Source organism: Conger conger, chromosome 4 (assembly GCF_963514075.1).
Source record: "Conger conger chromosome 4, fConCon1.1, whole genome shotgun sequence".
In the NCBI taxonomy this organism is placed as follows: Eukaryota; Metazoa; Chordata; class Actinopteri; order Anguilliformes; family Congridae; genus Conger; species Conger conger.
In genome coordinates this window covers 63,397,836-63,419,498 of record NC_083763.1, presented here as the reverse complement: position 1 = coordinate 63,419,498, position 21,663 = coordinate 63,397,836, and the positions used below count along the sequence as shown (strand labels likewise).

Sequence of the window (21,663 nt, the reverse complement as noted above, 5' to 3'; positions counted from 1 at the left end):
GATATTTGTATTTCTGTAATGAAGGAGTTGGCCATCTCTGTATGAACGCAAGAACTTTCACAGAGTACCAAACCTTGTTCTTTTGACCTCTTGTGGCAAAACTCTGTTGCTGTACCCCTTTGATGTGGACAGACAGATAGACAGACAAGACCAGACAGACATACACACAGAATAAGCCAAAGGCAATAACCTTTAGATTGTGGGTAATGACTAAACTGGCCCATGGTCTTAACTACAATAATTTTCTTCACTTTCAGTCAAATATTTATTCAAAAGCAAGTGTTATGCTTTTATGTGGCTCGCATGGCTGGTGGAGCTTGTCTGTAGCTGAAATTGATTGAAAATGTTATTTAAGGGGAAAAAAAGCATGTAATATGTTCTTAAATTCGAAACATCTTGGTTCGATTATATCTGGGCCTGTATCGAAATGAGATATTTATTAAAATAATGAAAGGATATGTGATATTCTCTATGTAAATGGATGGTTTCTGCATGGCGTGTTGTGTTAAAGCAGTGGGTTTTTGCGCTCTTTCTGCCTGGAACAGCACCATGGATGTTGGAGCACCACCTGTAGCTCACTGCATAATAGCATCACCCAGTGATAGGAGTGTTCATCTATTCTTTCTCCAGCTCACATGGTGGACTGCAGAATGAAAATGGCTGGTTGGGCAGAACATGCTTCACAGGGGAGCATGTGTCTGTATTAGCCCAGCTTTGATGGCGGACTTTGCAGTTCTGAGCAGGGTCTGGGAGTTTGTGTAGATGTTCCAAATTGATGAGGAAAAAAATGAGTATTGTTATGAACAGAATGGGATCATTATACAGCCTAACCTATGGGAGAGTCAATCGGGCATCTGTTTATTACAGGTGTTTTCTGATAAATGTATTTAAGTGCCCATAAAACAGTATTTCTGCTCAGAACCTGTTGATTTATTTTATTGGAGTAGATTGCACCTGAAGAAACAGGACAAATGTACAGTTCACAAATATTGTATTTTGGGATTGTTTTTTCTATTTCTATCTTTTAATCGATTATAATGGGAATAGGAGAATATTTAGTTTTTTTGTCTGACTGAAGGACAAAAAGTAGGCCAATAAAATTTACTGTATATTAAAAAAATTATAATTAAGATAAGGAATAATAAATGCTATTAGGGTGCTTGCAACCAAAAATAAGTGACTCTGAGATCTAACATTATGTAAAAATTGCCTCTCTTTACCACTAAACAAAATAAAAAATGGCCAAAAGACTGTCTTTTATACTCCATATTATACGAATTGATTGGTGGTATGTGATTTTTGACAAATATTTTTAACTGCTCTAATTTGAAAGCAGTGAATGTGACGTGTGGTTTTATTCAGGACTATGATTTCCTTTTGAAGCTGAATTAAAATGGGCTTTCCCCCCATATGAAATGGTGCCTGTTTTTCAGATTGTCAAACACACTTACATTTGTGTAGTTGCATGGCTCCTGATAAGACCTTTGTTTAATGAAGTAAAGCGCTTGTCCTCCGGTCTCAGTCTTCTCATGTCACTGCCTATTTATTTGTGAACAATGGATATGTCTTAACTTTAATCCTTTGGATGCACTGTATTTGTAACCCGGGACGGTGTGTGTGACTGCAGACTGCAGGCTGTGGTTCTGTGTCCGATCCGGTTAATTTGTCATCCGTGTTTGCTTTTCACGTCAGCGAGGGGCAGATAAAACGGCTCTCATTAGTTTCTGCGGAGCGTCTCTTGTGAGCACATGTGTTTAATGTTTAATGTTGGACTCGTTGCGACGGCCGGCGCCGCCCTCCTTGATGTGGAACTTCCTCTGGCCTCTCCTCCCACTTCCCCGCACTGCTGTCCCCCCCAGCTCTGGACCGTAAAATGCTAATTTCAGCCAATTGTGTGAATGCTTTGTGGGACTTGAAAGGGGACCAATGCACGAGGCTGGAGGAGTTCAGATGTAGGTGAGCAACAGCTGCTGATCAGCTCACTTCCTGTGAGAAACGGGGCTGAATGGAAATTCGGGCGCGTTTCGCAGGAAGCGGCAGTTTACGGCCCGTTACCAGAAATTTTCTGTTGTCGGTGCGGTAAAAACTGGGATATACACCCCAAAGGAAGTCCACACCATTGTGTTCCAAGCACAGATGACCAGGCTTCATTTGGATGTATACATAGCATTTAATGGATCTAATGCAATGTATACACTGAAATGTAATTCAATATATACAGTATATTAAATGTATACAACAGAGAATAATGTGATTACACTGTTAATTGTTTTATGTATAAAATATTATTTTAAACATGAGGAGTGCATTATCTTTCAAAGTGTTTATTAGTGATCATCATTAGGGAACTCTGTTTTTTATTAATTGTATAATGTTTATATGGCTGGCATGGACTACTGTGTTACTCAGATAAACTGATGTGATCAATTGTAATTGAAAATACCAAATTATCTGCTCTTTTTGAGAGTGAATGTGTTGATTTATGTGTTCACTCATAACACATATGCTCCTTGTGTAATATTTACTATTTGTTTTCTGATAAAATGTATTTAAGTGCCCATAAAACAGTATTTCTGTGAGCAGCTGGTCAGAGGTTGCCCCCGGGGAGCCTCCTAAAATAAATCCAGTGCTCTGTATGGATCCAGAGGGAGTGCCAATGTAAACTCAAATGCTCGTCTCAACTGACATTTCTTTGTGCCTCGCTGCATTTTTTACTGAACGTATAAATGAAAAATGGTATTTAAGAAAATTAACTGACCACAGTTTGTTTGGGTTAGGTCTGAGTAATAAAATTTTTTCCCTACAGTATAGCTGCCTTAAAATAATGTTGCCTTGGTTGATGGCCAAATGTTGCAGATTTATACCTGTGAATGTATACATTACAAATGCAACCAATAATGTTCCTTCTTGTTAATGTTCCCTATGTATAGAAATTAATACTGGTCTATTTATACATTCATGATTCCTTGTGACTTTTTTTTCTTCTTTTTTTAATGTGCCATGGTAATTCCCCTCTTCGGTGTCTGTGAAGACCATGAAACTAAGAGCCAGGAAACGTTCAGACACCACACTTTGTAATTGAAAGTAAAGGTTAGCTGAAGGAGCCAATGGTGGAAAGACTGGACGTATTTCAGAAGTGGTGACTCAGGGGGGAATAAAAAGTCTGTTTGACAAAGTTAGTGGGCAGAACCAAACTAAACAATAAAGGTTGTTGCGGTCTGGGGGGAACGCACTGAACTTTAACTCGCATGTCCTCTCCCCAAAAACTATCCAACTGTGGTGGCGGCACACTTAGAAATGAAATTATTTGCTTGCATGTTTCAACAGCAATTGCTCCTCATAAAAAAATCTTCTCAAGCGATGTCAGTCAGCCTTCCCATAGGCAGCAGTTGCTGTTGATTTTGCATAACTTTATATACGATTACATAACATAGACTTATGTGAATGTGGACCTCTGCATTGTGGAAATGGATTGACAGCGTTGTGAAAACCTTGTTTCAGGGAAACCCGTCCCAGGCCTTTCTCCCTGTTCTGAGCCCAGCCTGCAGCGTAGGCCTGGGATACTTATTACCTGTAATGGTGTCAGGCTGATAAGATCAGGAGATGCCAGGAGTTATTGGAGGTTCTCCTCACAGGCTGTCATTTTCCTCTATACATTGCTATTAAAAGGCGTCCAAAATGGTCTTCATTAACCTGTTAGCGCAGGGAGTTCCCTAATCACTGCTTCTTCAGTTGGGATATTGCAGTTAATCAATGGTCAATGGTTTGCTGTCAGAAATGGAAAATCGGCTTGTTTGTGCATGTGAGCATTCAGCTTAACAGACGAAACTAATCAAAATTTCTCGATGTATTAAAAAAGAAATACTGTATACCAATGGCATGTTCACACTTCACACCAAAATGACGTTTTTACATTTTGTAGCCTTTTTATATTTTTATCTCATGTAGCATGTTCAGGGATGGACGGTGCATACAGCTGGCAGGATTTGGATGTGCCAATAGAAAGGAGATGCAGGATGTGATGTAGGAATTGTATGTTTGCTTATTTTAGACTGGCCAGCTTTCAGAGCTGACTATTTTCATTGGTGTAGATTATGATGTGGTCAGTCAGGTTACGATTAGGGTTAGGTGCTCGAGTGGGCCAATGGGCCTGTTCTCTGGAGTAGAACAAAGTAATAATTCTAGATAGCTGCAGCATGAAAAACAGAAGCCAGTACAGGTTGTTAACAGTGATGTCTTCTAAGGGTGTTGCGGTTCAGTGAGGGAGAAACACAGATGATGGAAGCAGACACTGGTGTGTTGAGCTGATTTAATGAGCCTTTAGAGCCATGGCAACTAGCCCTGTTCCTGGAGATCTGTTGAGCTGCTAATTAGTTGAGTCTGGTATGCCAAATCAGGGTTGAAATGAAAACATACTGGACGGAAGATCTCCAGGAATTGGGTTGGTTACCACTGCTTTGGAGCATGAGATTGTGGTTTAAAGCGCTGCAGGCTCTGATGCAGTGTGTTGCGGCCTACAATGCTAAAACGAGGGCACTAGCAGGGTGGTGGTGAGCACAAGCCACTACCTGGACGTGTTCAACAACACCTGCTGGTACATCTTTATCCAAAATAAACCCGGATGTTTACTGTCCCTAGGAGACAGAAAAATGTGGAAAATGTAACCAGTCTGAGATTCACAGTCATAGTTCATAGCGGCCCGTGATGAATGGTTCTATAATCTGAAATGTCCCTGCAGGAGCGTCTAAACTGGAGATAAAGCCAGCATGTCTCTGTTTAGATTTGACAGAGCGGCTGCAGTTATAAATGGAGGGTAATGGGCAGGGTCCAGGAGTTCAGCGTTCACTTTATTAACACATACGTGTTTTGTCTATAGCAGTAAGGAACGGAAAAATAACAGTTTGGGTCCTCCCCGGGCATTTGAATATCCTGTGACATGGTTGTAGCTGAAGCCTGGTAGCACTTTAAACAGTCTTACAGGATAGTCTGTAAATTGTATCAAATGGTGCATGCAGCGATGGTTTTGTTTTATCAGCTTTCGTAATGGGTTTCGTTTAAAGAGTGATTACTACATATTCATTATCAGGAAATGGGCAAATAACGTCTGTGCAGCAGCTTAATGGACCACATTCATCATTGGGTTGTAATGACAAACCAGGAAGTACAAAAACATGGCCACAAAACCCCAACAGTTACAGTTCTGTTGCGTTTGCAGGCATTCGCACTGCGTGTAGATGTTTTCTCACTACATGTTTTTCGTGGTTCTGTTATGTTTCCAGGCATTCGCACTGTTTGTAGATGTTTTCTCACTATGCCTTTTCCATGGTTTGAAAGTGACATGTACTTGTAGCCTCATCCTCATGTGTAATGAATATTTCAAATTTGCATGTGTGCAGTCTAGACCGGGGGTGTCCAATCTAATCCTACAATGGCCAGCGTGGGTGCAGGTTTTTGTTTTAGGCCAGCACTAAAGAGGCCTGATTCTATTTATCAAGTTAATTAGCTGAATCATATATCATAGTGCTGGGCTACAACAAAACCTGTACTCACATTGGCTAATCCTTTTTGGATTAGATTGGACACCCCTGGTCTAGAATGTATTTCAAGAAACATGGTCCCTGCTAAAGAAAGAGGTTATTGTGTTGTTTTGCATCCCCTTTGTCCTATGTAGAGTTTTAATATGTGACAGTAATATGTGTGCTGTCCTGTTTACCATCACCAATAGCTATAAAAGGACAGTTAAGTGCCATAATTACCCTGAGATCTCTTCCTCTCTGCGACACATGTTAGGAAGGACTTATAATCATTTCTTTGAATCTGCCTCAGGGTCCTCCAACATATATTTACAGTGCATCGTTCAGCTCTGATACTGTTACAAAGCATCAGAATATTTAAACCTCTGCAGGCCCATTTGTCTTCTTTTATTGTGAACACATCCCCTCCCCTTCCGTACCCACCCACTGCCAAACACTTTCAAGCACCAAACCTCCCACCCCTGACTAGGCTTTGTCTTCTGTATTCAGTGTATGGCTTTCGTTGCTTGTAAATATAGTATTGAGGTTTCCTAGTATCCCTCATGTTTTTGGTGATTTCTATATGGTTACTGTATGTCATGGCCATTTTTAGTGGTAACATAATGTATACATGCATATCGTTTTGAATGGTTGTAATGAATGCATTATGAGGAGCTCAGTGTGCATTCACACACACGCGCTATTTACAACATAAGGGCTGCATGAGATGAATAATTAGAACATATTATAAAGCGTGCGTAAAACTCTATGTAATTGTAATGTAATGCTTTTGTAATGCTCATGAATGCATAGCGAATGCTTTATGAGAGAGTTGATGTAAATCATTACTATGTTTCTGGCACACTGCCACTTTTGCTGCATAATCATGGCCCAATATTACAGTATTTGTCCAATCAAAAAAAAAGGAAGTAAAATGACTAATTTATTAATAAATTGTGCATTGAGTGCTATTCACACTTGATTCGGGGGTTAATATTTGTATCACCCATCGTTGAATTAACAGACGCACTCATGAGCATTGTTTTTGGATGGGGTGTGTAGTCCAGATCCAGGGAGCAGTGCAGAGCGTTTAGCTCCAGGGCTCCATGGCAGTCACAGACCCTTCTCTGTGTCCTGGCTTCTCCCTTCATTTATGACTCATTTCCTATCCAAAATATAGAGTTACAGGGTAAGTGCTCCTATCTGGAGGCCTCTGCGGCCCGGTGCTTTACGACTCTGCGACTCGGAGCCGATCGGGAGGCTGGCCACGGCGGCTGACGGGCCGCCGCGAATCAACACGGCCCTTGTGACAGGAAGCCACATCTGGTGTGTGACGCGGCTGACCAGACACCTGAGCTCAGCCGGCCGGAGGTTTGCTCAGCAAATAGCAGCGAGAGTGAGATCACCAGCGACGGCCGAGCGGGCGCAACCGTTTATTTTCTTGTGTGAAAATCTGGGGGGTTATGAGTGGGGGGGGTGGGACAAGGGGAAGTGCTGAGGTTTCCTCCGTCCCGGAGAGTACCTGCTCCTACCTTTCCGAACTCCGTGCAACTGGGTTCATTTATGATTTGTGGAAAGCCTGGTGCAGTTCTCAAATTTTACAAGGTCTGCTAAAACAAAATGCTGTATGCACAGGTGTCGTTTTAAACAGGCTATGTGGTGTTTTAAGGCAGGCCTAGATCTCTGAAATGTCATGGAGTAATATTATTTTACAGTATGTCTTTCAGCAGGATCCGTATCACTGGGCTAAGTAGTGTACATGAATCAGAATACATTAATCTATCAATAAAACTAAATCTACAGGGCCCAAATCAATATACTTTCCCCGTGGAACTGGCATTGTGGTGTACCCTGATTGACTTCTTCTGTGTTTACAGTACTGTAGATGCTAACTTAAAGTGTAAACTACACTTAGACTACAGTTCTAAACATAATGCATAATCGAGTATGGTTTGAATTTTATATTGGTAAGTGCAGTCATGGGATTAAAGAAGATGCCTAACTCATGTGCAGATATTGGTGTTCTGGTAGTGACTGTTTATACAGTCACTGATCTTGCTAGGGTTTTCTTTGCCCAAACAGGCTTTTGTTAGCCACCTCATTGTATCCCAGCACTACAAAAATGAACTATTTAAAGTGCAAACACTAGTGTCTGTTCTCCGTCACCAGCCAATTATCAGCAGGAAATTTGAGTCACGCTCATTAGCTCTTGGTAGATATTTCAAAAGTGTAGAAACAGGTGTGTTACATTTGCTGTACTTATTGATTTCTTTATTATTAGCAGATTATCCTTGTTCACTCGTACTGATAAGGTCATGAGATCTCAATAGGAGCACTATTGCTTGGTGATTTTGGGGGGAGGATTTGGGAAATCCAAGGATTTGTTGTTTAGAAAGTGAGTAAATGATGTCCAATGCATTTTTCCTGAGGAGATTATGAATAATGTTTTCAGCGTGTGATGGTTGTTTTTGAGTAATGCCGATGAATTGATAAACTCAGAAATTATTGCTTTGTTTGTTTCATTTTATGCAACAAAGGCCTTGCATGAAACTGGTGATATTAAGGGCAATAAATTAAACACTCTGCTGTTTGCAGATGGTCAGTTCTTTTAATCATTTTTGTTATTTTCTTTTATTCTATACCTTTCTCTTGAATTTCACGTACAGTTCTACACATCTGCTGTTACCAGTGCTGGAAAAGAGAGGGAAAACGAGAGATGAATGGCCTTTCACATTATTAGTAGTATTTGTGCCGTGCACCGGATAATACAAATTGATTATGCTACGAAAGGAGGAATTAGGAATAATAATTTATAATTATCAAATTATATTAAATGGCCATATGTTGCAGTCATTTCCTCAGTGTTCTGATATTTCTTTGTGCTGTAAATCAAGATTCCCCAAGGTGCTGCACCACATTCATGAAAGGTTAAGCAGAATCACTATGTGTTTATGGTGGATTAGGTCCATCTGGATCTCGGCAAAGAATGTTCTGTTGACTTTGAACACAGTGTATTAATTCATGACATAAATAATGCATATGGATTGTGAATAAAAAGGAGATTACACTGTATAAATTACAGCACACATCCCGGGCTTTCAGGGACTTCAAACAGCTCAGGAAATGGGCATTTCTAGGTTAAAAAATAGTGGCAATTCAATAAATCTAATAGTTTTTCCTATTGTATAAATATCTAGAATTTATTAGTAATGTGCAAGTACAACGGTGCATTTTGGCCAATGCCTTACACAAACCTGCCAAAAGAGTAAAGAGTCAAGGTCTGTAAAGTCTGTTCCTTTACAGACCTTATTAAATCATAAAAGTTACATGTGTGTTATTTGGAGATTAGATAACTGACGCATTATGAAATAATCTCTTTCTGTTGTTTGGAGGGCATACTGTTCTGCTACTTTCCCTGTAAAAAAGAACCAGTCTTTTATTTTCTCTTATTAACCTTTCCGTTCTGGAAAAGACATGCTTTGTAAAATATAAAATGTTAAATATTCTTAGCACCTTATGCATTGCAATGTTGTTGTTGGTATTCATACCGAGTTTAATTAATGAATAATTCACCCCTTTTCCATAATGACACCTATGCCACTGATGTTAATTATATTGCTGGTTGTGTAAGCATACTTTGGTCACAGAGCAATAGTGGAACGTGAAATTCCAGACCTTCACATGGAAATAAGTATCCTGTAAAAACGTTCATTGCAGATGTTACAGTCCTCACTCTTTCAGTTGTGACCGAGGAGCAGCCATGGCCATCTCTTGGTCAGAGTGAACAGCTCCTTTGGCCGCCAGTGACAGCGGTGGAGCTTTACCACACGAGCATAAAGAAAGGCCAGCGAAGTACTCGCAGTCATTAAACACTGCCCTCTCAGTTAGCGTCCGTCTGAGAGGCGAGCCTGTTGACTTTGGACAAAGCTGCGGGGCTCATTCGGCACAGAAGCTCCATTTTACGCGGGGTGTATTTCAGCTTGCCAGCGTGCCCCAGCATGGTCTCAGCTGCTCCACCTGTGACATCTGTTTGAGGAGTGAACCCTCTCCCTCTCTGCCCCTCTACCAGTCTCCCCCTTGAGCTATTAACAACCTGGCTCTCTGATTCTGGATGCTTAACTACAGAGCTACAAACTTCTCCAATTTTGAGAAGTTTGGAAGCCAGGATAAAGTGAAAATGCGTGATGGCAGCGTATATATGTTCATATAAAACACCGTGTAACCACCATTACAGCCCGACCAGGGCACTGGCTCCAGACATCAAAAAGCAGGGGGTACAGCCAGACCCACCCTGCCAGACTGTGCATATATTATTCTTCCTGAATGGCACAGTTAGCCAAAATAATTGAGGACATTGTGATGCTGACCATCTTTCTAAATTACTGCAGAGCTTAAAAAGGGGATGTGCTTTTGTAAGCACTCTATCTACAGAAAAAGCATGCTTCTGCTGGGTCTTGTATTTAATGTAACTTTTTATAGAATCGTTTAAAGCTGAGACACATTAAAATGGGACCAATTATTTTGGCTCCAGTGTATCCCTAGAAGTAAATTTCCACAAATTATCAATTGAACTCTTTTAATTTGCTTCATTTCCCACCATTACACATTCGCCACATCTGAAAAATGGAAGCCATGTGTGTGTTGTAATGCACCGTAAATGTAATAATGCTTTTCATATGTTCAAATGCAATGTGTGATTATGTCAGTTTGTAAGTTTCTATGCATCTTTGACTGTGAATAGGCAAAGAGATCGGGTGGCCGGACAGTGCTGTTCATTGATGTTTCCCCAGTGTAGATTCTGATGGGTAAAACTGCTGATTGGCAATGGCTAGGTCAGCCACTTGTCTTCAAACGTGTGCCATCAGCATGTCCGGTTAAAGCTTTTTAAGAATAGGCTTCTACCTTCTACCTTCTACAGTGTGAGCATTGCTGTAGCCCGATCAGCTCCAAGGCAAATGAATCTGAGCCTGCTATCTGTATTTGTGCCGACCAAATACATCTGTGTGTACTCTTTAGTTGTAATAATTGTTGCAGTTGTTTTGCTTTTGCTACTTGCGTCATGGTGTTTTATGGAGGGCGGATAGAGCAATGTTTTCATGATTAATTGCTGTTATGTAATAACTGTAAATACACTTAAAGCTGAAATTGCCTTTTTTTCCTGGAAAAGTAAAGATCACACTGTATTATCCACTTGCTGGAAACTGCTGTTTTTCCTTCAACCTGCAGTATGGATTTGTAATCATAGTGGTAACAGCATTAAAGACCATACTTGCTGGAAGTCCTGGAACAATGTGGAAAGATATATTTGGATTTTGCCACACTCATTCTTAGTCTTTCGTCTGCAGACCTCATTATGAAAACATGCCAGTGACACAGCAGAAGGCTGTTTTCTGCATTCGGGAGGCAGTAGGGGAGCGTCCTGCACTCAGACCAGACAGCGAGGCTTATCTCTCCGTGACGGCTCTGTAAATCAGCAGCTTTCTGTGCCTAAAGCAATGAGGACGATGTATGGAGAGACGGCCCGCAATCCGGGAGATGAATACTCAAAAAGGTGGGACCAAAAAAAAGTGGAGTCTGTTTTTCCCCTCATCAGTTCTGAATCCACAGCCTTGTGGGAGGTTATGGGTGGGAGCAGTGGTGAATTACGCTCATTGATCTCACTTTAGCATACATGAGTTATGTTTGGGCTGAATATCTGGATGGATGTGGCTTCCAGCTTGTGCAGGACATGAGGGGATTGCCCTGCGGTTTAGGAACATGTCCACTAATGCCGAAGTTCAACAGCTCCGCACCTCATGGTCTGTCAAAACAGCTTGTGCGGGTAATGATGCAGATCAAATTGATTGAATATTGAAAGACAATCCTTCAGGGCGTGCTGTATATATTGGTCTCTATGCACCTGCACAGTTAAAAGTTTGGCTTGCGTTTATATTTTCCAGTGGATTGAGAAAATATGAAATGATTTGCTTTAGGTGTTTGGTGATGTTTAATGTAAGTGGTTGGCAGTTGCAATTGACCACAGTGGCTCCGGTTCAAAACAAATGCTGTGTCCGTATCTTCCTGTAGGTCTCTGAGTGGAGTCCTCAGTAACCTCGAGCTGAGTAGGTAAGCAGAATAGAACAGATGAGTAAGTGATTCAGAGACTGAAAACTTGGCTTTGCCGCTAAATTTGTATGAGCATCTTTGTTGAATTGTTGGGTTGCATCATGAATACATTTTCATCTTGTATAATTTAAAGTGTAGAGCAGGAACCAGGTTAGCACAAGCCAAAGCTTGCTGGCTTGGTACTGCACAGTGTCATTGCTTTACCCACTCAGATCATAGTGTTGCATCTGATATTTCTTCTGAGAGGCAAGGCAGAGCACAAACTGGGAACATAATCCAGGGTCCACCAGATATGTAGTGTCACATGACCAACACTTAAATCTGCGTTCAAGCTTTTCCTTCTGCCTACCGAGAAAATTGTGGTCAGATGATAAACATGGAGGGGAGACAAGTGTTTGTGTACAGTAGTTGGAAGGAGCTAGATGAAACAGACTTGCATGTTTACATGGGGCTGTTGCTTCTCGCTGGAGTGTACAGATCTAGTAATGAGGCTTCTGCTGTTATGGGATGCCTAGTCAGACTATTTCCCACGCTGCTATGTTACTGAAAACGCTTCATGTCATCTCAAGAGTTATTCCATTTGACAGTCATGAAATGAGACCTGCTCGCTGTGAGAGACAAACTTGCTCTCATTCAAGATTTTTGGGACAAATGGGGGGAGCACTTGCCACAGATTTACAATCCAGTTCCTGAAGTCACTGTAGATGAATGTCTGGTTCATTTCAGAGGCCACTGTCAAGGGTCAGAAATGAACTTTTTTTTCTCCACCTGGCAGGAAGAGAAAAATGTCTACCTGCCTCACAGATTGTTTTTACCTGCCCCTTCGGAAAACATTAGAATTACAAACACAGAACCTTATAACATCAGGGACTTCGCTTGCTCCTGTCGGAGGTTAGCTCTCTGCTCTCGTGAAACATGCCTGTGCCCTCCGCATACTGTAACTCAACCAGTCACGTTGTTCCCCTTTTCTCCAAACTCAGTTTTTCAGTGAAGTGCAGTCACACTTTTTTACTGATCTCTCTACACGCCCAGCTTCTCAGCTCTTTTTTTTGGAGTCTGAATTATTCTTGGAAAATGTTGCAACACATTGTATGCTTGCACTTGATATTTTGCCAATACCAACACTAGACAGAGTGAAGTCTTGACTGTTGATCAAAGTGGCATAGCAACTATGGCCAATATCATTGACCTTCGGTCACGTTGACTTTGGGTCAATTAGTTATACAAAAATGGTTTGTAGTGTTAAAACATTAATGTTCAAACAAAAGAGTTCAAACATGAACTTTTTTGGAGATCTCTAATCTTCATACCACAATCAATGACATACCTGGCTATTTATCAGAAGAGACTAACTAATCAGTGAAATCAGGTAAGTATTGAATTAGATTAGAGTATGGCATTATTCTGTTACTGTGAGTGCAGTTCAGTTTTTAATATGTATGTACGGTATGAAAGTCCTGGAAATAAATATGGCATACATTAGTCAATAAGCAGTATTATTTTTCTGCAGTATTTTTATTAGGAATAAATTCCCATGGTACTACACGCATGCTTTCTCAACATCACAGATTGAAGATGATTGCTGTCACACACTGATGTCATATGTAAAATGAGGGGTCCCTCTGTTCTCTTTATTATGTGGTTCTCATGATATCTCACGCTGTAACTATGTGGTAATGCTGTCTGATTAATGACCCATAAGCTATATAAATAGCATATGGTATACTGGCTTTTCTTTTTTTTAAACCGTGATTCTATTTAAAAGCAGCAAACTCACATATCCCTCTGAGACACACCAGTGACTTTATAAAAGCCTCTGTCATCTATAGACTGCTGCCTGCTTCAATACTATGACAATATTATTATAATGCTTATTTATCTGCCTTATGGAGGCACTTGATGGGTGGGCAGATATTCTGATAGGCTCCCTGCTTAGATGCATGCCATCTGTAAAGGACAATGAAAATGAAGGGGAGGTTGGGCAGGAGTTTCTCATGCAACACATCTGGGGCAGGCATCATTTTACCCACAACATCACAGCATAATTCTGTTGACGGATCATGTGCTATTAGTTATGGGAAAAATATGGTTATGCTTTAATATAGCCTAGATAATGCATGCAGCATGGCATGACCCAATGTGGTCTCCCAAGATAGCTGTCTATATATTGCTATATCAGACATATTTCATTTGTAATAAGTATCCACTTATTTTGGTGCATTTTTTTTTGTATATGAATATGCTCTGGGGGTTAAATTGGTCATGAGTAAGACAGAAGTAAAGCGATTTTTATGCGAGGCACTACATGTTTCTTCCAGAAAAATACATGCATCATTGAATGTTGTAAATTAGTTTGTTTAGAAACTATATCATTTGCAATTACATAGCAGTAGACACACTGTACAATGTAATTTACTACAGTAGGGTTGTACTAATGTACCCATGAACACTGAAACTGATGGGAGTCCTCTGGAAAAAAAAACATTCACTACATATGCCTTCACCTTACATTCATTTCATAGCTTATGGTAATGTCAAAACAATATTTGACACACTGTTATTGTATATGGAATATTCTGGAGAACTCCGATATGGACATTTAAGGTAATAGGAAAAATATGTGCTGGAAATCATTGACAACAGTTTTGTAAGGAAAAGGGTCTGCTTACAAGGACTTTATGTACTCTACTGTTAAGGTCCAAAGTGCACAACCCCTTCCATATATGTACATAGTGTAAACACAAATGTGAAATCAATAAATATTTGTTCAGAATTGCAAATTGATTAAAGAATAATATTGCCTTCTCTGAACTATTATGGGATTTTGTTTAGGTACTTTGCAGGTCGCCATTATATTGCTACATGTGTTGATGTTGCCGTACAGTACTAACAATTAATTAATAATCGTAATCTGACAGGAGTTCTGTAGTGTTGCATTTTCTTGACAAATAAATATTAACATCTGTGAAAACATGTGGTACTTGAAAATTTGCTAAATTAGTTCATTTTAACTGTAGTCCCTTTGGCTGTGCTTGACATGTTCATTGGCAGGATTCCAAGCAGATGCAGCCAATTCTGCTCTGATCAAAGCTTTGTGAAATAAGTGGAGTTTATTCTCTACATCTGAAGGTGGAGCTGTCAATCATGTTGGTCTCTTCATATGGGGAAGCCTCTATATGAAGCTATGTTGTTGCGGATATGTTTGATTGAATTGAAGTTGAAAGCAGAATGGAATTAGTCCACTACTAAGAGTCCCATAATCAGAATGAAATGAGCACTTGAAAGAAATGTGAATTTAGGATATATACACCCAACTGCAGTGTTGATGCTGTTATGAGGTAATACATTCAAAATGAAAGTCAGAATTTGGAATAAGGTGGATCATCAGGTGCTCATAAACTGGCAGATGGTTTTTGAATGTGATTTGATTGGTGTAGTTTATCATTTCATCAAGCATTTGTGCTTTAGGTGAGTAGCAGACATCTATATCAAATGTGAAAATATGTCAACTCTATAGTCTCATTGCAGATAAAGGTCAGCCCCTTTTGGCTTCAGTTGAAGAGAAAACAGACTTGCAAAACTGTGGATCAAATTCAGAAACTATTCATTGTGTTATGCTGGATTGATGTCTGAATCATTTAGCTGTATTCAAACAATTCAGTGCAGATTCCCAGCTTTTAGGGTTAAGCATTTTTTTATTCACCATGTAGAAATGGAGCACTTTTTATACATATATATATATATACATAATTTAGGGGAGCAAAAGTGATATAAAAAATGGTTGCTCACCTATTTCTTGGCCAACTGTGTGTCTTTGCATAATGTTAATGCACAAGAAAGCTAACAAAAAGTCTATATTTGATTTCTTGCATGGAATTTCAGTTTAGAGTCTGTTACTGTTGTCTTTCAACATGAAGACCAAATAGCTGCCAATGCCAGACCAGTTAAGCAGGCCATCACGAGTCTGCTCCCCGAAAACGGTCAGGCTACTTATAAAAAGGGCTGTAATTCCTACATGGAATGCTTTGACGGTGTTCAGAAACTCAGGGTGTGCTTTCATTGCTGCTGTTTTTCTTCAGAGGTATGCAGAAATGACTTAAACATGTTTCTCTCTAGCAAAGTTTAGCATCTTCCTCCAGGCTGTAGGCTAGCTCAGCAACCAGTGGAAGATGGAATGTTGAGATCAGATATGGCAGATACTGTCCCTACCTTGATTATATCCATTCCTCGAAATCTGGCCCCACTGTGGCTCCCAATCGAATCACTCTGAGTCCTTTCTTCCAGTTTGGTGGTCTCATTTCAGGGTATTTCAGTATTGATGCTAGAATAAGCCCGAGGGGACAAACTACCTTGCTTCCTTATACAGTGAGATGCACAAAGGTAGTCTGCAAGACCAAGTCCAAGTCAACAGTTCTTAATGCAGTAAATTACAAACTGATGTGTCCTGCATGGTGTAGTGTTGTATCCTTTTGGAGAAATAAAATATCCTGCTATTATCCAATCACCACCTACATGGTACCATGGGAACCATGGGAACCATCAGAACCATGAGAATGTCCCTGAAGTTTTCCCCTCCCCTTCCTCAACACCACTGTTTGACAAGACTTTAATTCTATGCTTAATTGTTCATACAGTATGTACGGAATTATGAGTAGAAAACATGCTAAAGGCTACTCTGGCTCATATTTTGGTCTACACAAAAGCAGCATGTTGGTGAACACCGCTTCAGGTTGCAGAACCCAGATGGTGCTGTAATTTAGAGGGCTTCTTCAGGTCAAATCCGATTGAGCCAAGTAACAGGAGCTTGCTGGAGAACCTGAAAATTACATTAATATACAGTACTGTGCAGAAGTCTTAGGCACCTGTATAAAATTCTGTCCAGATAAGATTCTTTCAAAAATAATTCAATGAAAGGTCCTAAATAAACGTACTATAAATTTTACATTACATCTTAGTCATTTGGCAGAATAGTTAAAAACTGAATCAAATCAATATTTTTTTGTGACCACCCTTCGGTGTTAAAACTGCATCACCTCTCTGAGATAGCCAACGCTGTCCTGCAGATCTATAAGACAATCAGCAGGGAGTTTGTTCCCAGCATGTTGGATAACTTGCCACAGTTCTTCTGCAGACTTTGGTTGGCTACTTGCTTCTGACCTCAGACAGCCATGATCAAGTTTTTATGTAAAAAGTAATCAATTGCTTACAGTGATATGTTACTTTTTCCAATTAAATACACAAATGTCTCTGTAAAATTAATCTTTTGGAAAATGAATATTTGGAAATCCCACACACAAAAAAAGAAACATATATATATATATAATAAAGTCTAGGGTGCCTGCACAGGAACTGGGGAAACTATAATGGCCTTTTGCTATGAAGAAGAATGTGTACATTTTCATGTAGAGTAAAAAGAAACTTGCTTATGCCTAGGTTCATTTGAGAAACATTTAATAAAATTAGTTGTACAGCTTCAATGGACCAAAGCTTTTATTTGATTGATTCACATAATTTATTTAAGAAGTGCTATGTTGTTTCGATGCTTAAGGGAAGTACTGTACAGAGAAGCTATTGACACAATGGTGCAGTGCATCACACACACACACACACACACACACACACACACACACACACACACACACACACACACACACACAGATGAAGGATGTTTCTTCATTTGGAACAACCTCTCTGGCATGGCTTCAGAAAGACACCTTCATGCTCTCCACAGGTGGTGGGGGAGAAGCAGCACAGCACGGTTCTGTAGAGTGAGCTTCACACTGCTTTCCGGGGCAGACCCTGACCACACTCAAAATTATATTGCCTGTCAGTGCTGGAAGAAAACATCACCACACAGCCCAGGGTTTGGGATCGTTTGCCAGATTGGGAGCCGTTTGGTGGGATTCAATTACCTGTTTCTGCTTCTGTGACTGCACTTAACAGAGGGTCACAGCTAGCAAAGGAAGCTTGCCTACTGCCCTTCTGCAGCAGTTCTGAGGTTGTGCAGGTCTCTGGTGTCAGCTGACTCGATTTCTGTCAGGGTGTGTTGGTAAGCCCAGTTCAAGCGGGAAAACCTCTTAGCTCAACAAAAGGGTGAGAATCCACTTCTGATCTTCAGTTTAGCATTCCAACATTCAGGCTTTTGGAATTAGGGTAGCAATATATGATGGGGTCTTCAGCCTCTTTCTTAGCCTTTGATCACTTGTGTAATACTGGAACACTGGACGCCACCCCCCTGAAAGATTATTCATTCCCCTCATCATGAACTACAAAACCTGAGCTGATATTGATGATGGCTGTGGTTTTAACTTCAGGATTTTGAAATCTCTTGCCCTTGCTTTTCTTATTTAGGATTTTCCACGTGTTCTCATTGACCACCAATGGGGTCAACAAAGAGGTGTAAAGTCTAACAGGGTGGGACACAATGTGCTCATGTAAGGGTCAGTGGTGTGCCATTTTGATCAGATTATGTGGGCGAGAAGATATGCTTTCTCACACTTCAAGGAGTTTCCTTGGTGAGTTGTTGTTTTGCTGTTGTAAGTGACTGCAGATGAAAGCTGCATAACATAGAGCAAGATCAGTTTTATCCATGCCTTTGAAACACCCTCATCACTTGGTAAACTGTTCTGGCTCTGACTGCGAAGGCACTAAAATGCATATTGATAGTACTCGCACACAAGTGGCTTTTTGAGGCTGCAGTCCTCTGTTTTCCAACCATAATGTTTCATACAGGTCTCCTTCTGAATGATAATGGCAATAGGATAAACTAGTTGAGAGAAAATGCACACAGGACTGTGATACCAGTGTGCAGGGTTTTAATTAAAAGAGAGTAAACTGTTTTGGCAGTATTGTTCGGAAATGAGGACACTGATAGTTATTAACATATTTTTCTTTCCTTTTCAGTCGAATGATTTCAATTATTTTAATGAAACCAATTCCCATATAATAGAGCGTTTTACCTTAGGCGAAGGGATGAAGGTAGAACGTTCTGGGTCCGGGTTCAGCACAGAAAACACTTTGAAGTTGGCTCTGGTTATTTTTCTGGTTGACAGATCAGAGCAAATGAGTTCAAATCAAAAGGGAAGTGCTTTGATGCTAAAGGTAAATTGTAATTTTAGGACCAAGCTGCAACCTTTTAAAAGGAAGCACAGCTATTAGCGAGAACATTACAAAATGTCAGGATAAAAATCCCTTCCTATAAAAACAATGTTAAGTTGTCATTGGCTTTATTTCCCTTACTGTCCGGGCTGTATTTTCAATCAGTATACATGTAATATACTTCCAACCACAATGGCCACAGAGAGTAGAACACAGTGTGATAGCAAAATAATATCCGGCAAATCCTGTGAAATTGCATTTCAAAATTAGACCAAATCCACAGTTATCCTTTTCAATTGAACTAATTGGATGAATAGAACACATGAGATGGTAAAAACATATGATAAAAACGCAAACAAATTAAAATGGTGGAAAAACATAGCTAGTACGAAACCTGTATTAGTTTTGATAGGGATAAGAATGTTTAAAGTATATTTAAAGTATAAGTATACAGAGAATATAAAAATCTGCTGTTTTGTGCATATCCAAAATGCATCTTGTAATCGTTTCACTTAAATATTCTGATTACTCACTAGGGATTTCAATTTATTTTATTTTATTTTATTTTGGACTCCCCAGTTGGGAATCCCTGTCAGTACTGGATAGTAAAAAAACAGAGAAGTGAAATCTATTCGTGTCATTCTAGAATGGATGTAGCCGGTGTCCCATAGGCAACATGTCAATGTCTTTTTCTGTGAGTTATATTTACATGTCAAGGGAAAACTGATCCAGAACCCCAGCCTTACAAAGCCCCAGAATGCTTTGGAAAGTGGCTTCACTTTGTCATTTCCCTGAATAAAGTAGAAGTGCAGCTTCATACTGGCCAATATTATCATCATTGTGCCTTTAAACATCAACTATGGTGTATCTGAATGTACTGCAGCAATTATCAATTTCATTTACATGAGGGGAAAGACATTGGACGTGTATGGCTGTCTGTTCGAATGTGGTCTTGCTTTCGGGCAAGTCTGTTAAAGAAAGCTTTGCTCATCCACTGGGAATTCTGGGTCTGGAAAAGGAGTTGCTCTTCAGGCTCTAAAGTACTGTTAAGCTCGTGAAGGGGTTTTATTTATTCTCCGGGAAGTACTGCCAACTGAGGGATGAGCTATGGTCAGTTACCTAAAGGGAGCCATGCTCCTTTCTCAAGGTATGGTTTACACCTGCTTGTCTTTGATACCACACCTCATGTCATGGAATTGTTGACCAGCTAATGTCTCCATCTGTGTGTATGTGTGTATGTGTGTGTGAAGACTTTCATAGTGGTGTGTGGTGCCTTGGAAGGGTTTAAAGTAAAAATGACAAAATAAGCTCTGGGATTGAATTAATCGCAGTAAACCATGACACCACAACAAATGCTCCCCCAGATCTGTTTCTCATTTGCAGGGCCCTTTGGACACGAGAGCTCAAACTGAGGGGCTCGTTGAGAAACCCATCTCTGGTGGTTGTACAAGGATTAATGAGTGATTTGTAACCAAGAAAGAATATTTTCTATCCATTTTGCCCAACTCCCCCTTCTATTTACATTTTACCCTGTGGGAATCGTATGCAGCTCCACAATATAATTTTTCTGGATAAATTCAGCACACTAACACATTCATTTCTTAACTCATACCACCTGCAAATCTATGACTTACAGCCTTAGGAGACACTCATACAGCAAATATCACGTTTAATTATTTTTCCAATTGGCTGTGTTGTCCAACTTAGGAAGAGAGGATTGAGATTATACTGGCCTCATAAAACTCTTGTGAGTGGTGTATATTTTATGTATTTATTTGTTATTTTCTGCACACATGTAGACAAATTTTAGAGTGCAGGATAAACAGCATGGTTCTTCATTCCCCAGTCATTGTATGGTGAAGCTCTCAGTGAACAGAGGCTAAGGGACTGTCAGCCCACGCCCCGCACCATTCCACAGCGCTGCAAAGTAGCTGATGACAGGGTCATTGTTTTCACAGGGCTGCCCTGATGCTGATGATAGCTCAGTTCTCCTAATAACAAACTCAACACAGGGGTCTGGGGAGTGGTGGCAGGGGTCTGGGGAGTGGTGGCAGGCCCTGGAAAAGAAGCGGGGCATGTCTGTGTCTCTGTGGTCATGTACGTATCTGCACTATGCCTTGACTAAGCGGAGCTCTTTGCAATAAGACCATTCGCCGGCCTCCCCTGTGGTGCTGATTGCATCAGTGTAGGAGACCGAACATCTGCTAAACCCCATTTGCTAATATGACAGACTTATCAGCACAACTGTAAATACTTCAGGCTAAGTGTATTTTCATAATAGGAATACAATGATTTATGGGGCTATACATCCTTTAATGACTGTGTTGAACTGTGTTTAATAGCATATCTCATCTGAACCTCCACTGAACAAGGCTTGATTCAGAAATTTGTTCTTGAAGTTCATAATAAACAATCTGTTGAAATGTAAAACCTGGACAGTTGCTTTAAGCTCCAGAGAAAGTGATTCATCCATTATTAGTTATGTTAGGCACAACCCTTACCGTAATCTGCTCTATTCTGAATCTCACCTCTCATGGTAAGCTTACTCAATCTCCTCTTGAGTCTACTTTAGTGTGTAACTCATCATGCCCGTACACAGCCTGTTGAAATAAATACTAGTGGATTTCTAACTTTTAAAAAGAAAAAAATTATATTCTTGAACCCATACATGCTATACTGTATATCCATGTCTACAAATATGGATAATCTTTTGTCGTATAAAAGTACACAAAACTTTATAGTATATCAATGGTAAATTTTTATAATTCTTCTAAAATAAGTATAGTTCTCCATTTATACATTTAACATTTTAATTTATAAGTACATGTGAAAACAGTACCGGTGGCCTCTCTATCTGAATAAGGGTGTGCACATGACCTAAACATCATGTTTTTTCCCCAGAATGAATGTCATGTCTTAGCTGCAGTGTTGTGCATTGAGATCTACA

General features: G+C 40.0%; 1 protein-coding gene across 2 annotated transcripts in view; it reads left to right on the top strand.

The window, feature by feature from the left end:
• sulf1 (sulfatase 1) overlaps positions 1-21,663 on the top strand; it is a 100,118-nt gene that overhangs the window by 12,596 nt on the left and 65,859 nt on the right. Inside the window, exon 1 of one of the 2 annotated variants that reach the window (XM_061239115.1) lies at positions 10,980-11,064. The exons of the other annotated variant lie outside the window; for it this stretch is intronic. Within the exon in view, the coding sequence (XP_061095099.1) occupies positions 11,022-11,064 (43 nt within the window). The 5' untranslated portion in view covers positions 10,980-11,021. Of the gene's footprint in view, positions 1-10,979; positions 11,065-21,663 lie in introns of those variants that run through there. 2 annotated transcript variants of the gene reach the window in all.